Source organism: Oncorhynchus mykiss, chromosome 7, assembly GCF_057628025.1.
Source record: "Oncorhynchus mykiss isolate SJ-2025 chromosome 7, ASM5762802v1, whole genome shotgun sequence".
NCBI classification, from domain to species: Eukaryota; Metazoa; Chordata; class Actinopteri; order Salmoniformes; family Salmonidae; genus Oncorhynchus; species Oncorhynchus mykiss.
In genome coordinates this window covers 8,134,931-8,153,574 of record NC_143028.1, presented here as the reverse complement: position 1 = coordinate 8,153,574, position 18,644 = coordinate 8,134,931, and the positions used below count along the sequence as shown (strand labels likewise).

At 42.6% G+C, this 18,644-nt stretch overlaps 1 protein-coding gene across 8 annotated transcripts in view; it reads left to right on the top strand.

Moving 5' to 3' along the window:
* The first annotated feature begins 546 nt into the window (after positions 1-546).
* LOC110527338 (ATP-dependent RNA helicase DDX3X) overlaps positions 547-18,644 on the top strand; it is a 21,250-nt gene continuing 3,152 nt past the window's right edge. The window contains exons 1-17 of one of the 8 annotated variants that reach the window (XM_036982658.2): positions 614-967; positions 5,395-5,446; positions 7,521-7,571; positions 8,138-8,182; positions 9,195-9,519; positions 9,651-9,758; positions 9,943-10,042; positions 10,282-10,417; positions 12,170-12,366; positions 12,699-12,859; positions 14,118-14,262; positions 14,505-14,649; positions 16,687-16,737; positions 17,525-17,706; positions 17,935-18,052; positions 18,170-18,323; positions 18,431-18,561. In XM_036982658.2, the coding sequence (XP_036838553.1) occupies positions 923-967; positions 5,395-5,446; positions 7,521-7,571; positions 8,138-8,182; positions 9,195-9,519; positions 9,651-9,758; positions 9,943-10,042; positions 10,282-10,417; positions 12,170-12,366; positions 12,699-12,859; positions 14,118-14,262; positions 14,505-14,649; positions 16,687-16,737; positions 17,525-17,706; positions 17,935-18,052; positions 18,170-18,323; positions 18,431-18,561 (2,146 nt within the window). In that variant the 5' untranslated portion in view covers positions 614-922. Of the gene's footprint in view, positions 968-5,394; positions 5,447-7,520; positions 7,572-8,134; positions 8,183-9,194; positions 9,520-9,650; positions 9,759-9,942; positions 10,043-10,281; positions 10,418-12,169; positions 12,367-12,698; positions 12,860-14,117; positions 14,263-14,504; positions 14,650-16,686; positions 16,738-17,524; positions 17,707-17,934; positions 18,053-18,169; positions 18,324-18,430; positions 18,562-18,644 lie in introns of all 8 variants that reach the window. The other 7 variants (XM_036982657.2, XM_036982659.2, XM_090240130.1 and 4 more) reach the window with 7 other exon arrangements.

Genomic DNA, 18,644 nt, shown 5'->3' with positions numbered 1-18,644 from the left:
AGCGTGTGCAAAGCTGTCACCAAGGCAAAGGGTGGCTACTTTGAAAAACCTCACTCATTGGTTACACTAATTGCAGTGTGTCTTCATAACCTAGTTCAATAATTCATGACGTTAACCTGAGGAAGGCACAGTGATGCCGAAACGTTGGTAAATACCCATTAAATTGCTGGGAGATTATACATGGAGTGTGCGATTTATTTTATTTTGATAGTTTATTCGCCGTTAGTCAGCCCCTCCTCACAAACTATTATTCTGGGTTGCGCCAGTTTTTATTTCCTTCGAAAAATCTAAAATATATTTTGAATTTAACACTTTAATACATGATTCCATTATTTCATAGTTTTGATGTTTTCAGTATTTGTCCTCAATGGACAAAATAGGAAAAAATAAAGGACTTAAATGAATGGTATGTCCAAACTTTTGACTGATACTGTATGAGGTATTGATTGTCATATATCTTTATATCTTTAACTCAACTATGATGAGGTCGATATTCTACATCACAATTGAATATTAAATAGTCCAGCAAATTATACAAATGTAGCCAGACTTTTAAAAACTTTTTGGAAAGGGTGATACAATGTCGTGATATGCGCAATATCCTCTGCTCTTTGTGGTTGTCTCAACCAATAAAATCTCGCTCTGGGTTCCTGCTTCTAGCTTCCATTACACCACGACACGCACCACCACCAGTTAGTAAGCGGTGTCGGTTTAAAGGCTTTTGACCACCTAACTATAGTGTCATGAAAATAAGCAAAAAATAATTTACAGTAATATAATATATAAACTGTATCTTCAAGGTTCATTCATTTGGAAATTGACAAAAGAAGAAAAGACCAGCGAAACCTAAGGGACGTCGACAACCCGGCAAACAAAGAGATCCCTTCTCGACGACAACATTTTTCCTCAATATTCTTTAGTTATGAGTCATGTGGCCGTCGAAAATTTACACGGTCTAGAACAGCAGGTGGGTTTTCTGTATTTCTTTTTTTATCTGTGTTCATGTCTATAACACGTCGGAATGAGTAGAACGAGTCTGAAAGTGCAGTCGTGGATACCAAGCTAGCTGATTAGCTTTGCTCGCTAGCTACGTTAGCTGTAACTGCGTGTGTTGTCTAATCTCTGGGTAAAATGGAGGCCGGTGGGTGATAATGGTTGGTGACGATGCTTCACGTTCAACAATGCAGTATTTCTCACAATTGGGTTGATCCTTAACTATACCTCTAAGACATGCAATCTAACCCCTACGTTCAATGTTGGTGACATAAAAAAATAAAAAAAACAATCTTGCATTTATTCACTTGAGCTGATTGTTAGCCTGCTTGCTAGTTTGGCCTCTCGTTAGCGTTAGGTACGTACGCTAACATGAAAGCTAGCTGGCAACATTTTCTTCTGCGTCACTGTCACATTGTTTTATTCCCGAATGAACAAAGCGTGTTTATGCTTTGCACAGTTGCTGGCTAGCAACGACTGCATTGTTTGGTTTTGTGTTGCGCTATAGATTTTGTTGCCATGTTAAAGAACCTGTCATTGTTAAGTCATCCAGTTGTTTTGTCACCTGTAACGTTAGTCCAGCCGACAGTATCCAGGAAAACACCCATTAATTTGGTATTGAAGCATTATAAAAGTGAGTCTTGCTGTAACTGCATTTGCAAATGCAACATTTGTCTATGTTAAATAAGGTTTCATCTTCCATGTTTGACCAACCATAATTAGTAAGCTGTCATGACATTTTCTGATAGTCAGCAGATGCATATTTGACATGTGCTTGGCAGTGTGAAAGGATGTTGGGTTGGTGGGGTCAACTTATTTTGACACAGGAAATAAGACCTCTGAGCCATGTTGGTCACGCTCCTTGATAACCTGTATTTGTCTGTTAAAGCAAAGGACTCGAGGGAAAGAACTTCGGTAGCAGTATATACATTTGAGCAGAGAAGAATCTAGTCCAACTCTGTAATTGGAGTGTTTTAGTAGGGTTAGGGAACTAAATAAAGCTACGGTGTTACACTTTGTATTCCATGACTTAGAGAAGCTTCTCATGAACACACAATACTTTATTTCCTGATGATAGGATTTACAATTGCTAATATCAAATGTTCAAGTGATCTAAAAAGGTCAGACGGGTCATTGTCAACCCCTATTCAATAATGGCACCAAATCACTTCTCTGAATTCTTAAATTAAACACATATTGTCCAATATTTCAAGATAGGGTGGTCATACTGTTAGGATATTTTCAGGACTGATGTAGAATAGAGATTATTCAAATAAAAGCAATAAATTATTAACTTAAAATGCTGTGTTATGCAAATTAGGCACTTCATATGCAAACCAGAATACATAATTACTGTAATTTAAGCCCAATTGAAAGTAGGGTGGTCATATTAACATGTATAAATGCTTTATACCAAACTGATTTGGCAAAATTTTTAAACAATTTATGAATTTAGCTTTCAACTTTTTATACTACTTTATGCAAATTACATATTTAATACACTCCTACACTCACACACAGCCTAATGGTGTCTGCATGCTTCTCATCCACAATCATTTGGAACAGTTTGTGTATTTATTATAACAACAGTGTTACATTTTGGTTTTCAGCAAGTTTTTCCCCCTGGCTGTTCACACCCCTTTGTCTGTGAATGGTCAGCAGTATGGATTCTTCAATGAAGTGTGTTGACATTCCAATGAGAGTAATATTTTTCACTCTAGAAATAATGCACCAAAATTCTTTGCTAGATGAAAAAAAGAGGGGGGGACACGTCTTAGGCAACGACCTCAATGATTTACAGATTTCTTGAGTTGTCTATTTTCACCAAGTGTATTCTGGCTACGGTGTAAAGATGGACAAAAGTACTATTGCTTAGTTTTTCAAGCGATGCTTTTTTAACCTGTCTAGGACACGGACCCCCCCCCCCCCCCCCCCCAACATTCCGCTGAAAAGGCAGCATGGGAAATTCTAAAATATTTTTTTTAAATATGTAACTTTCACACATTAACTCTTGTAACTACCCATCCCGGATCCGGGAGCGTTGCCATCAACTGACACTAATTAGCATAACGCAATGGACATAAATATTATTCTCAGGCTTTCGCCTGCAATATCAGTTCTGCTATACTCACAGACAATATTTTTACAGTTTTGGAAACTTTAGAGTTTTCTATCCTAAGCTGTCAATTATATGCATATTCTAGCATCTTGTCCTGACAAAATAGCCCATTTACTTTGGGAATGTTATTTTTCCAAAAATGAAAATAGTGCCCCCTAGATTCAACAGGTTAATAACCTCTTGATCCTACTTGAGACGCAGCCGTCTCAAGTAGGCACCTGGAAATGCAAATGCACTACGCTAAATGCTAAATGTACTCGTTAAAACTCAAACGTTCATTAAAATACACATGCAGGGTATTGAATTAAAGCTACACTCGTTGTGAATCTAGCCAACAAGTCCGATTTTTAAAATGCTTTTTGGAGAAAGCATGAGAAGCTATTATCTGATAGCATGCAACACCCCAATATACCTGAAGGGGACGTAAACAAAATAATTAGCGTAGCCGGCGCTACACAAAAACGCAGAAATAAAATATAAAACATTCATTACCTTTGATGATATTCTTTGTTGGCACTCCTATATGTTCCATAAACATCACAATTGGGTCTTTTTCCCGATTAAATCCGTCCATGTATGCCCAAAATATCAATTTGTATAGCCTGTCTGGTTCAGGAAAAAAGCTCTCTTCCAACACGCAACGTCATTTTTTAAAATTATATAAGTTGCCTATATTCTTTGACAAAACACTTCAACCTACTTTTGTAACCCAACTTTAGGTATTTGTAAACGTTAATAAGCGATCAAATTGATCACTGGGCGATCTGTATTCAATAGCAGCTACTCAAGAAAACAATGTCCATTTTTCTCTCTTCCAAAATCGATTGTTGTAGGCTGGATGGAATGAAGGATCTATTGGTCATGTCTCAAAGGATTTTTGTCAATGAAAATTACGTTTTTGGCGACATCGTGTGGAAGCTGTAGGAATTGCATCCGTTAATTTGGTGTCCTTTAAATAATACATGCAGGTGGCGCATGGATATTATTTTCAGCTTTCAGTGACCAGTTTTTCTTGCGCTTTTCGATGAAACACACGCTCTGTTATAGTCACAGCCGTGATTTAACCAGTTTTAGAAACTTCAGAGTGTTTTCTATCCACACATACTAATCATATGCATATACTATATTCCTGGCATGAGTAGCAGGACGCTGAAATGTTGCGCGATTTTTAACAGAATGTTCGAAAAAGGAGGGGGTAGACTGAAGAGGTTTAATTAACCATCGTGTCTGATTTAAAAAATGTTTTACAGCGAAAACGCAACATTTGTTATATCACCACCAAATCCAAAAAAACACAGCCATTTTTCCCAGCCAAAGAGTCACAAAAGCAGAATTAGAGAAAATTAATCACTAACCTTTGATAATCTTCATCAGATGACATTCTTAGGACATCATGTTACACAATACATTTGTTTTGTTCGATAATATGCATATTTATATCCAGGCCAGTCAAGTTCTTCCACACCGATCTCCACAAACCATTTATGTATGGACCTCGCTTTGTGCACGGGGGCATTGTCATGCTGAAATAGGAAAGGGCCTTCCCCAAACTGTTGCCACAAAGCACAGAATCATCTAAAATGTAATTGTATGCTGTAGCGTTAAGATCTCCCTTCACTGGAAATAAGGGGCCTAGCCCAAACAGTGAAAAACAGCCCCAGACCATTATTCCTCCTCCACCAAGTCTTTGTTGGCACTATGCTTTCAGGCAGGTAGTGTTCTCCTGGTATCTACCAAACCCAGATTTGTCCATCGGACAGCCAGATGGTGAAACATGATTCATCAAACCAAAGCACGCGTTTCCACTGCTCGAGAGTCCAAAGGAGTCAAGCTCTACACCACTCCAGCCAATGCGTTGCGCATGGGGATCTTAGGCTTGTGTGCGGCTGCTCGGCCATGGAAACCCATTTCATGAACCTCCAGACTAACCGTACTTGTGCTGGGCAACAAAACTAGACAGGGGAGTTCCCTGCTTCACATATGTATAATGGGGGAAACACTGTAGTATAAGGGATATTCATGTCTTTCTGCTTTCTGGAGATCAACAGTTTGTCACTTTATTTGGATAGTGTGACCATCTGTTGATATGCAACTGCTGGTGTGGGTTAGGATAAGTGTTAGGGTTAGTTGAAATGTTACTGTAGAGCATCTATAGATGGAGTGTTACCCAGTTTTTGTCACCCTTTGTCTTGTGGCTTACTGTCCTATATGCATGTTTCGAATTACATTTATCCTTAAGTGTTTACCGTAGTACTTAACTATGTTTTTATTTTCTATTTCAGCTTGCTGTCCTAGGCTTAAACAATGCTGATGGGCAGGGTGGAGGCACTGGCAGTAAGTGATCTCTACTCTTTGAGCCAAAGGACATCTAGGTTGTGTTATAGTGATCCTTTTCTTTTATGATCACTTGGTCTGAAGCAGCCCTCACTCTTATCCTTTCCTTCAGGGCCATTGGGTGGTTCAAGGACTGAATATAACCCTCCCCGCAGGTGGCCTTTTTAATGGATAATTCATACCCCAAAGTCAAAAACTTGTCAGGTGTTTTCAGACCTTAGAAGTGGCCTGAAGTCGAGCTGAGTTAGTGTTCTGCAGGAAACTGCAGATAAATTATTGGTACTGTCCAATAGAGGTCGACCGATTATGATTTTTCAACGCCGCCGATACTGATTATTGGAGGACCAAAAATGCAGATACCGATTTAATCTGGCAATTTTTTTATTTTATTTATTTGTAATAATGACAATTACAACTACCGAATGAACACTTATTTTAACTTAATATAATGCATCAATAAAATCAATTTAGCCTCAAGTAAATAATGAAACATGTTCAATTTGGTTTAAATAATGCAAAAACAAAGTGTTGGAGAAGAAAGTAAAAGTGCAATATGTGCTATGTCAGAGAGCTAACTTTTCAGTTCCTTGCTCAGAACATGAGAACATATGAAAGCTGGCGGTTCCTTTTCACATGAGTCTTCAATATTCCCAGGTAAGAAGTTTTAGGTTGTAGTTATTATAGGACTATTTCCCTCTACCATTTGTATTTCATTAACCTTTGACTATTGGATGTTCTTATAGACACTTTAGAATTGCCAGTGTAACAGTATAGCTTCCATCCCTCTCCTCGCTCCTCCCTGGGCTCGAACCAGCAACACAATGACAACAACCACCATCGAAGCAACGTTACCCATGCAGAGCAAGGGGAACAACTGCTAGAAGGCTCAGAGCGATTGACGTTTGAAACGCTATTAGTGCGCGCTAACTAGCCAGCCATTTCACTTTGGTTACACCAGCCTCATCTAGGGAGTTGATAGGCTTGAAGTCATAAACAGTGCAGTGCTTGACGCACAACGAAGAGCTGCTGGCAAACCGCACCAAAGTGCTGTTTGAATGAATGTTTACGCGCCTGCTTCTGCCTACCACCGCTCAGTCAGATACTTAGATACTTGTATGCTCAGTCAGATTATATGCAACGCAGGACACACTAGATAATATCTAGTAATATCATCAACCATGTTTATTTATTTTTTATTTTACCTTTATTTAACTAGGCAAGTCAGTTAAGAACAAATTCTTATTTTCAATGACGGCCTAGGAACAGTGTAGTTAACTAGTGATTATTATTGTTTTTTATAACATAAGTTTAATGCTAGCTAGCAACTTACCTTGGCTTACTGCATTCGTGTAACAGGCAGTCTCCTTGTGGAGTGCAACGAGAGAGGCAGGTCGTTATTGTGTTGGACTAGTTAACTGTAAGGTTGCAAGATTGGATCCCCCGAGCTGACAAGGTAAAAATCTGTCTTTTTGCCCCTGAACAAGACAGTTAACCCACTGTTCCTAGGCCGTCATTGAAAATAGGAATGTGTTCTTAACTGACTTGCCTAGTTAAATAAAGGTATAATTATTATATTTTTTAATCGGCGCCCAAAAATACAGATTCTCGATTGTTATGAAAACTTCGGCCATTCCGATTAATCGGTCGACCTCTACTGTCCAATCAAAGGCCCACGAAACATCCCATTCCTGACAACCCTGGCCTTTGTGGGAAAGAGACTAGAGTAGGGACTGACTCACATTTCCATCAGTGTATTACTAGGTTCATTTAGGTATAAGATGCCATCAAGTGATTTTAATTTCACTTATTTGTTTTTAGCCAATTCATGCTCTTATCATTTATGAAATCGCATAAACGCCATTTAAGTTTTCAGTTTCCTCATTTGGGATACAAGACAGTTTTCCAATTAGTTTGTTTAATCAAACAGGCCAGACAGGCTACTTAATCCCTATTAAATGAATCCCTATTAAATTAAAGGGATTGAGACATCCCTAGAATAAGACTAGGAACCCATTAGACCTTTGACGTGTTTGTGTACAGTACTGCCCTTGTGTTCACAAGTCTGTCTCTCTAGGGACCTGTTACATTCCACCTCATTTACGGAACCAAGAGGCTTCCAAAAATGGTAAGTGTCGTCCCCCCATCAACAGTACCACCTCTATGAGGTATGCCAGTTGGACACCGTAAAAATGCCCTGGCCCCCTAGTGGTCAAGAATGCCATAATGCATTGTAGTGGCCCATAATAAACATTTCACAAAATTGATTGAGCTAGCAACAATGTTGTGAAATTCCCTTAACCCCCCCCCCCCCCAGACAATTGGCTTTAGTTTTATTTTGACAATTTCTTCTCGCTGGGCTGGGACAAGGTCAGCTAGAGGGTGACCCGACTGTATTGATTTTCTCCACTAGTTGGAAACAGTGGCGTAAAGGTTGCGTTAGAATCCCCATCTTATATAGCCAGCCGCTTGTTTTTCTCATCCCAAAAGACACTACAGGAAGACGGACACAAAACCGTGCATATCCAATGTCCTGGAATCCATTTTGTGACAGCATCTGGGAACTGCGTTGACAAACCATCAACCACTCCATTTCCCTGCTCTTACTGGTCAACATTCGCAGTACATCGGCAGCATGTTTTCATCATGAAGCCCCCTGCCCCCCATGACGCTTTTTTGTTTTTTTTGCAGCAGTTGCTTTCTCTAGACCGAGCACCTTGTCAATGGCACCAGGAAGCTGTAAGTCCCTTTACAGTCCGCTCTTTGGCTGAGGGAAGCTCTGGCGTTTTTTATTTTAAATGTTGTCTTTATTTTATTCTGCATGTTTTAATTAAATTGCCTACCAGAACAGTGGTCTCACTCAATTCGATTAGAAAACAAGGCCACGTGCATTTAGACAAGGGGACTGGAGGCTCTCAAATGACATCTTTAAAACCACATGAAGACATGACTGGCTTTTTCCTGCATTAAGGGTGTTGGCATCCGCTTACATGCTTACATTTTGTTCAAACAAAAAACAGCCTCCATTAGTTATCATTCCAACATACTGCTTAATTGCAACGTATCTATTTGTGTGTGGAATTGAAAGTGGTAGGTATTAGCAAATTAATGCTGCTTGCATAACAAATGTTCCTTAATTGGGACCCTAGTTAATGAGCCAAATTATTGACTTGTGTATACTGTTTTGTATGGCTTGTGCATTGTTTACTGGGAAAATAAGCCAGGTCCTTTTTAATTGAAGTATTTCCCTTTTCAGAGGCATCCATGAGGTAACAAGTGGTGGGTATCTGGGATGTTAAAGCCAAAGGAACCAAGAAGGGCGTGGTTCCATTGTGCCCCTAACTCCTACTAGCTCTAAAGGACCTCAACACATTTCTTACAGCCATCCAGGTCGTTCTAATCTGTTAACATAGAAAGGCTAAGCGGAAGTAGTTAGAGGCTGAAATGGAACTAGGCCTACTTGGTCCAAATCTCTCTTCCTATAGGGTCCATTACTGCCTACCACCGTTGTGCCCTTGAGCAAGGCACTACCTCTAAGTGCTCTAGGGGTGCTGCTCTGCCGCTGCCCCTGTGTTGCTCCCAGCCTGTGGTGTCTGTGAGATTGGGTACTGTGACAGCAACAACTAAAGAATTATCTGTGCAAATGGACCAATAAACGAAGTATTGTATTGACTGCGTGTGAGGAGGAAACCCTCTTGTACTATGGGAGTCACCATGTCTCCCCTCTATTTCCTTTCTGTTTTTACCCAAGATACGCCTGGTGGTTGGGACGGCGGACGCAACAATGGCTTCGTGCAGAATGGTTACCACGACAACCGCATGAATGGGGGCAACAGGTACAACAGTGGCCCGCCTCGCATGGAGAGGGGCAGGGGGGGTGGAGGTTTCCGCGGCGGAAGGGGCGGGTCCTACAACCCGGTACAGCCTATGCAGAATGCCGGCATGTTTGGCGTCTACGACAACAAAGATGGCGGCGGATGGAACACGGCTAAAGATGCCTACACCAGCTTCGGCGCACGTCCCGACAGGGGAAAGTCTGCATTTTTCAACAACGGCGGGAGTGCACCCCGAGGAAGGTGAGAAGACGAGAGAATTCACTCCCAAGCCCTTAGCCAGCAGTTTTCGGGTTCCTCAGAGTTCTGTACCATGAGGCAACTCGTTAGCAAGCTAGCTTTCCTGACCCCTGTGGTTATGTTATGCTTGACAGTTACCAGCGTGGAGGGTTTGGAGGCAGTGGAAACAGCCGCTGGGTGGAGGAGTCCAGGGATGACGAGGACTGGTCCAAACCCACTCAGGCCAATGAGCGCCTGGAACAGTGAGTAGTAACCTAACCTACCCCCCTTTCTGCACACTAATGATATTTCAATAATGAGGAGTTACCAATGTCATTTCACAATACATCACTATCCGCTGTCCCTTATCAATATCCCCTCTCGTTAAAATGGTCACGTAGACCTTTCTCTGTCACTTTCCTGACCTGTGTTTCTGCTTCTCCCCAGGGAGCTGTTCGCTGGTGGCAACACAGGGATTAACTTTGACAATTACGACGACATTCCCGTTGAGGCCACTGGCCAAAACTGCCCCCATCACATTGACAGCGTGAGTCCCTAAGTATTCTAGCCAAATAACCCTGTCTCAGATCCAGTAACCCTCATGTCCTATTAGTCAGCATTTTGTTAGTATTCTTCAAAACCAGAATCGTTTCCCATGGGCTCTACTGAGCAGCTTGTGGTGCTGTTGATCCCCCTGCACATATCCTCCCCCCTTCCCTCTGAAACAGAGTTGTGTGAAAGCTGTTTGGTGTTCATTTGAGTGACTGGTTTGTCTTCATATTTCAGTTCCAAGACGTGGAGATGGGAGAGATCATCATGAGTAACATTGCCCTGACCCGCTACACTCGGCCCACTCCGGTCCAGAAGTACGCCATTCCAATCATCAAGAACAAGAGGGACCTGATGGCCTGCGCCCAGACAGGTTAGAACCAGAGTGAACTAGAACCACTTCAAATTGGATTGGTCTGGAGAGCTATATGCAGATATGACTTACGACAACTGTATTGTACTGTAGTTGATTTAAGTATAGGTACAGTGCCTTGCGAAAGTATTCGGCCCCCTTGAACTTTGCGAGCTTTTGCCACATTTCAGGCTTCAAACATAAAGATATAAAACTGTATTCTTTTGTGAAGAATCAACAACAAGTGGGACACAATCATGAAGTGGAACGACATTTATTGGATATTTCAAACTTTTTTTAACAAATCAAAAACTGAAAAATTGGGCGTGCAACATTTTTCAGCCCCTTTACTTTCAGTGCAGCAAACTCTCTCCAGAAGTTCAGTGAGGATCTCTGAATGATCCAATGTTGACCTAAATGACTAATGATGATAAATACAATCCACCTGTGTGTAATCAAGTCTCCGTATAAATGCACCTGCACTGTGATAGTCTCAGAGGTCCGTTAAAAGCGCAGAGAGCATCATGAAGAACAAGGAACACACCAGGCAGGTCTGAGATACTGTTGTGAAGAAGTTTAAAGCCGGATTTGGATACAAAAAGATTTCCCAAGCTTTAAACATCCCAAGGAGCACTGTGCAAGCGATAATATTGAAATGGAAGGAGTATCAGACCACTGAAAATCTACCAAGACCTGGCCGTCCCTCTAAACTTTCAGCTCATACAAGGAGAAGACTGAACAGAGATGCGAGAGGCCCATGATCACTCTGGATGAACTGCAGAGATCTACAGCTGAGGTGGGAGACTCTGTCCATAGGACAACAATCAGTCGTATATTGCACAAATCTGGCCTTTATGGAAGAGTGGCAAGAAGAAAGCCATTTCTTAAAGATATCCATACAAAGTGTCGTTTAAAGTTTGCCACAAGCCACCTGGGAGACACACCAAACATGTGGAAGAAGGTGCTCTGGTCAGATGAAACCAAAATTGAACTTTTTGGCAACAATGCAAAATGTTATGTTTGGTGTAAAAGCAACACAGCTGAACACACCATCCCCACTGTCAAACATGGTGGTGGCAGCATCATGGTTTGGGCCTGCTTTTCTTCAGCAGGGACAGGGAAGATGGTTAAAATTGATGGGAAGATGGATGGAGCCAAATACAGGACCATTCTGGAAAACCTGATGGAGTCTGCAAAAGACCTGAGACTGGGACGGAGATTTGTCTTCCAACAAGACAATGATCCAAAACATAAAGCAAATCTACAATGGAATGGTTCAAAAATAAACATATCCAGGTGTTAGAATGGCCAAGTCAAAGTCCAGACCTGAATCCAATCGAGAATCTGTGGAAAGAACTGAAAACTGCTGTTCACAAATGCTCTCCATCCAACCTCACTGAGCTCGAGCTGTTTTGCAAGGAGGAATGGGAAAAAATGTCAGTCTCTCGATGTGCAAAACTGATAGAGACATACCCCAAGCGGCTTACAGCTGTAATCGCAGCAAAGGGTGGCACTACAAAGTATTAACTTAAGGGGGCTGAATAATTTTGCACGCCCAATTTTTCAGTTTTTTGATTTGTTAAAAAAGTTTGAAATATCCAATAAATGTCGTTCCACTTCATGATTGTGTCCCACTTGTTGATTCGTCACAAAAAAATACAGTTTTATATCTTTGTTTGAAGCCTGAAATGTGGCAAAAGGTCGCAAAGTTCAAGGGGGCCGAATACTTTCGCAAGGCACTGTATATGACTAATATAAACTGTGGTCTCTCAGGTTCTGGTAAGACTGCTGCGTTCCTGTTGCCTGTACTGAGTCAGATCTACACTGAAGGCCCAGGAGAAGCCCTCGCTGCCCAGAAGTCTGGAGGCCAGGACAATGGAAAGTATGGTCGCCGTAAGCAGTACCCCCTCGCTCTGGTCCTGGCCCCCACCAGAGAACTGGCTCTGCAGATCTACGAAGAGGCCAGAAAGGTAAGCAACTGCCCTCCTCTCACCTGGGATGTTATTGCGGGTGTAGCAAAATGCTTGACACACCCACGCAATGTGACCACACACACAGAGGGGACAGACATCCCATCAGCATCAATACCAGCTAGGTCGGTAGTGGTCTGCCAGTGGGCCTCTATCTCTTTGTCTCTGTTTTTGTGTTGACGGCCAACCAGCCAAGGTTGGTATTAGGGAACTGCAGTGTAACACACAATCATTGTTTGTGCTCTCCTTTCTCTCTCCTCTCTTGTCCCTTTCCCTGCCTTCTCTCTCTGTACCCTGTATTCACCCTCTTCCACCCCTCTCTCCTGCTGTAGTTTGCATACCGGTCCCGTGTGCGTCCTTGTGTGGTGTACGGAGGGGCTGACATTGGCCAGCAGATCAGAGACCTGGAGCGAGGCTGTCACCTGCTGGTGGCTACACCTGGACGCCTGGTGGACATGATGGAGAGGGGCAAGATCGGCCTCGACTACTGCAAGTGAGTAGACTTCCAACATGCTGGCAGACTGAGCTGTCCCAGACATAGCGTCTGGTTCTTGACTTCATTGCTTTTGAAAGGTGTAGACAAGTTACAAAGCCCCAGGGCCCAGTCACTAGGCACTTTACCTAGATGAATAACCTAAGCCCTATTCATATTGGGTTAGTTTTACTGGGGGAGATGTGGTGATTTGTTCACATAATTCCCATCTGTGATTTAAGTCCTGTCCAAATCTTCCATGTCTGTCATTTTTTAGTAGCAGGAGAGTAGTAAATCCATCTGGGAAAACCTAGCATTTTTCGAGGATCTCCAAAGTCCTCTGATAATACTAGTCATGTGTGACTCGATATCCCTGTCTTTTGAGAGAAATGTCTTGAGTTTGACAGGCGTTGCTCATGGTTTGAGCAAGAAACAATAACTGATTTAGATGGGTTTTTAAGTGTATGTATGAAGGGCCTACATGTACCAACTTTCAGTGAATGCTTTTGTTTATACGTTTTGTGGCAATTAATTGAATATTGTTTTTTTGTGCATATTTAATCTAACACTTGCTGTTAATAAATCGCAAAGCAGCATTACAACGTAGCTAAACTTTTGTAAATGACAACTTCCCTTTCTCATCCATAGCCGAAAAATGCATCGCAAGTCTGCTATTTAGCTCGCATCTGTGGACTGGGGGCCTTTTTAAGGACGTTTTCTACTGCAGAACGCTAAAATACCCTTATGATTGTACTTCCTCAATCCAAAGCTGGCTTGGTATAGTTTAGGAACTTGGGAGCTAAGCTTTAGTTATCAGTGTAGCCTGTTGTCACCTGGACATGTTGAAATATATCTTCACACCTAGAATAAAAACCTCCAGGCTTCCGTCATAACTGTCGATTTATTGAGTAGGAAAATAATTAATTGCGGGGCAGTTTGGGGAAATAAACTTAACCCATCTGAATCGTCCTCTGGAATAAGACATTCTGGGGTAATAATTACATAACCAATGTTCTCTAGTAATACTAGCGCTGCGCAAATCGAGCTCTAGATGAATTGCGTACATGTGGGCAATATGATTCATTCCACCTAGTCCATCAGAGTGCAAGCAAGAGCTGAGACCATATTGCGTAGCCCAGCTCTAAATCTCCTGATGCAGCTTATCAGACTATTGATTAGTTGAATTGGCCTGCTGGACAGGAAAGGAATACTACATACCCATGCGACTATGATGGGAAAACAGGTCTACAGCCAATCCCTGACCCTGTCTCTCTGTTAGTTACCTGGTGCTGGATGAGGCTGACCGGATGTTGGACATGGGTTTTGAGCCCCAGATCAGACGCATCGTGGAGCAGGACACCATGCCCCCTAAAGGCATCCGTCAGACCATGATGTTCAGCGCTACCTTCCCCAAGGAGATCCAGGTACTCACACCCACATGGTGTTCAACTCCGTTTCCTAAAGAGATCATGGTACATGGACAATCATTCTTACACTCCAGTCCCCACAATTGCTTATGTATTTGTCAAAAGTATTGTGCTTAATGAGGAAAGAAGGTGTTATTTGCCATATGTCCTCTCTATGGCGTGTTAACCCACCTTTCCACACACATAATAAACTGTCCTCCATGTTGGCTCCACAACAATAACACAAACCCCTCGGTCAGATCCTGGCGCGTGACTTCCTGGAGGAGTACATCTTCCTGGCGGTGGGACGTGTGGGCTCCACCTCTGAGAACATCACCCAGAAGGTGGTGTGGGTGGAGGACGGTGACAAGAGGTCCTTCCTCCTGGACTTGCTCAATGCTACAGGTAACTAACTACCTGGACTATACCTGTCGCTGGCTCAACCCCCCCCCCCCCCCCCCCCCCCCCCTCTCCTGTCCCTGTGTGTTACTTACTGGAACTTTTACTTGTAGTGCAGGGTTTCTCAAAGCTCATCCTGGGGACTCGCTCACTGTGTTCTGGATTTTACTCCAATTGAGCAACAATTGTATATACATTGATATGTGGTTGTTAAGGGCATTCAGTTATCTGAAGGAAGCTTTGATTGGTTGAAATTAAAACCTGCGTGGACAGTGGGTGTTTGAGGACTGGAGTTGAGAAACCCTGTGTTTGAATAGCCCCTTGGTGTCTTATGAATATGTTGACTTGATCAGTTGGGCTAGGTGGAATCTGCAACGGCATGATTTCCCAACATCAGCTGTCTTTATTCAAATCTAACTAAATCCTGAAGCTAATCATTGATTGAATATGCAGACATGTCTTTGCTAGGACATCTTCCCAGCAGATTCCACCTGCTCCTAACACTAGGCTAGTTCCTGATTTTAAAGCTTGTCAGATGTAAGCTATAGATCTTAGAAGATGGGTAACCATTCAGCTGTGAGGGTCTAGTATTGATTGCATTAGGTATTCTGTTCTTTCAGATGGTCATAAGCCTGGGTTGTGTTCAGTGGGCAGTTTTTGTGTGTTGAACGTGACCCAGTGTTGGTAGTGTCATAGGGTCAGATGTGAGGTGAAGACTTGTACTCTAGCTTAGGTATGTTGGCTATCATAAACTGACCCTGCCTAGTATCCCCAACCCCCAGTTACTCCTATGCAGAGCCATGTACACACAGAGTTCAGGAAACCATCCTCCATGTTGGCACCAAATGTTCCTCAAAAATAACATTCTAATAATGAGGTCGTATTGGAACTTGTTGGTACCATTAACCTCTCTGGGATAGGGGGATGCAAATGTCCCACTTGGCCAATTGCCAGGGAAAATGCAGAGTGCCAGATTCAAATCAAATACTATAAAATTCAAACCTTCATTAAATCACATATGCAAGATGGAAAATTAAAGCTACACTCGTTGTGAATCCAGCGAACATGTCAGATTTCAAAAAGGCTTTTCGGCGAAAGCATAAGAAGCTATTATCTGATGATAGCACAGCAGTAAACAAAGAGTAGCATATTTCAACCCTGCAGGCGCTACACAACACAGAAATAAAATATAAAACATGCCTTACCTTTGACGAGCTTCTTTTGTTGGCACTCCAATATGTCCCATAAACATAACAAATGGTTCTTTTGTTCGATTAATTCCGTCCATATATATCCAAAATGTCCATTTATTTGGAGCGTTTGATCCAGAAAAAAACTACTTCCAATTTGCGCAAAGTCACCACAAAATATTTCAGAAGTTACCTGTAAACTTTGCCAAACATTTCAAAATACTTTTGTAATACAACTTTAGGTATTTTTAAATGTTAATAATTGATAAAATTGAAGACGGGTCTATCTGTTTTCAATAGAGGACGAGAGGAAACTAACGCTACTTTTCAAGTCTTGGCCAACTCAACAGCGTTACCCCTTTCCTGGTTGGCCGTACTTCTTCATTGCACAAAGGAATAACCTCAACCAAATTCCAAAGACTGGTGACATCCAGTGGAAGCGGTAGGAACTGAAAACAAGTGCCTAAAAATATTGTTTCCCAATGAGAACTCACTGAACCGACAGAGACCTAAAAAAAAAATTGAAATCTGAGCGGTTAGTCCTCTGGGTTTTGCCTGCTTACATAAGTTCTGTTATACTTAGACATGATTCAAACAGTTTTAGAAACTTCTGTGTTTTCTATCCAAATATACTAATAATATGCATATCTTATATTCTTGGCATGAGTAGCAGGAAGTTGAAATTGGGCACGCTATTTATCCAAAAGGGAAAATGCTGCCCCCTATACCTTAAGAAGTTAATGGCGGCCATTGGGTTTTCTGATCTCTGTTGGCTAAGCCTCCCCCTTTTAATGTCACTTATGAACTGTTGAAACTGCAATGAGTTTATCATCGGGTTTGGTTTTATCCAAAGTCATTCCGAGCGAAGTTCAGGACAATGCAGGTGAAAACATAGAGAAACCTGGTAAGTAGGAATTTATTATTATTAAAGTGGATGTAGAAGCTTGTATCTCATTTCATATTTCAGTTTATTGATTTATTGCTTGGCCTGTGTTGGTTACCCATAGTAGTCATCCATTTGTGTCCAGACGAGAAGGTCCCGCTGGTTCTGATCAGCCATCTAGTGTGGTTGTCATTGTGAGGTCATTCACTGTTTTGAAGGGTGTTGTCTCCTTTGTGGGAGGGGGGGGTTGATTTGTTTAGCCCACATCCTGCTTGCTACTGCAACCGTTTGCCATTTCCTACACGTATGCTTTTGTTATGATGGCCATGGCAGCTTGCAAAACGTTCACTGCAGGTAGAAAAATCAATAACATGATCCACTATTCTACCAGATGGGGAAACATGTTCAAACATATATCATCTGAATGGGCTGTAACATTTTAAACATTTTGAAGAAGCCCTCTGGTCATCATGCATCACGACTCACTGTAGAGTAGCCCGACACAGCTTTAGATATGCAGCTTTTCTTTGCCAGAGCCGCCATTTCTTAGCAACACTATGGATGTTTCTCCTCTCCTACTCCCACAGGGGGTAGTGGGTAGATGCTGTTTCCATACCTGTAATGTCTCCCCTGGGGCTCGTTTAGGAGGGTACTGAGCAAGCGCTGAACGTTGCAGATAGAAATGCCATGAATAGACCTGACGCTAAGCCTCCCATATCAGAAACTGAGGCCATGTCTGTTATACAGAATCTATTTCTATCTGAACATTTTTAAGCAGTAACTCAACGGTCATCCTTCTCCTCCCCAGGTAAGAACTCTCTGACGCTGGTGTTTGTGGAAACCAAGAAGGGAGCGGATGCCCTGGAGGACTTCCTGTACCGTGAGGGTTACGCCTGCACCAGTATCCATGGCGACCGCTCCCAGAGGGACCGAGAGGAGGCTCTGCACCAGTTCCGCTCGGGACGCTGCCCCATCCTGGTCGCCACGGCGGTGAGTCTGCAAGCTGACATTTTGGTTTGAATTCTACAGCTCTGTGACAGGTAAAATATATTGGTTGACAAATGATAAAGCCAAACACACTAGGTCTTTGTTCAATACTGTTCAAGGCCTGGTGTTTGTTTTGCAATATGGTTGCATGTTGGGGTCATTTAAAAAGGGAGCTAACATGCTTCTGTTCCAACAAGGCGGCCAATAGTTGAATTCGGTCTCTTGTACCAGGTGGCTGCCCGTGGCCTGGATATCTCCAATGTCAAGCATGTCATCAACTTTGACCTGCCCAGCGACATAGAGGAGTACGTCCACCGTATTGGCCGTACTGGACGTGTAGGCAACCTGGGTAAGCCTCTACAACATTCAAAAACTCTCAACTCACCACTCAACGACACGTAATGCACATTTTTTTTCCCCCTGATAACTATTTGACTGTAACATGGTGAACCCTCTCCTCTCCCAGGTCTGGCCACGTCGTTCTTCAACGATAAGAACGGCAACATCACCAAGGACCTTCTGGACATCCTAGTGGAGGCCAAACAGGAAGTACCCTCCTGGCTGGAGAGCCTGGCCTATGAACACCAGCACAAGAGCAACACCCGCGGACGCTCCAAGAGGTACACACACATCACATGCTTACACGTACACACACTGCTACATAAAGGAGCAGAAGTACAAGGGTTTAGAGACGTATCACTCAATCACTGACTCATCCTCTGTTTAGGTTCACCTCTGGTGGCTTCGGAGCCAGGGACTACCGTCAGACCAGTGGCGGCGGCAGCACTGGAGGGTTCGGGGGTCGTGGTGGACGCCAGCCCGGTGGACATGGAGGAAACCGTGGATTCGGTGGCGGCGGTAAATATCAGTTAAAACCTCACACTGGAGCAACATTTGGGTATACATATTACTGTTGGCCTATCCCACAATTCTTAGGACAC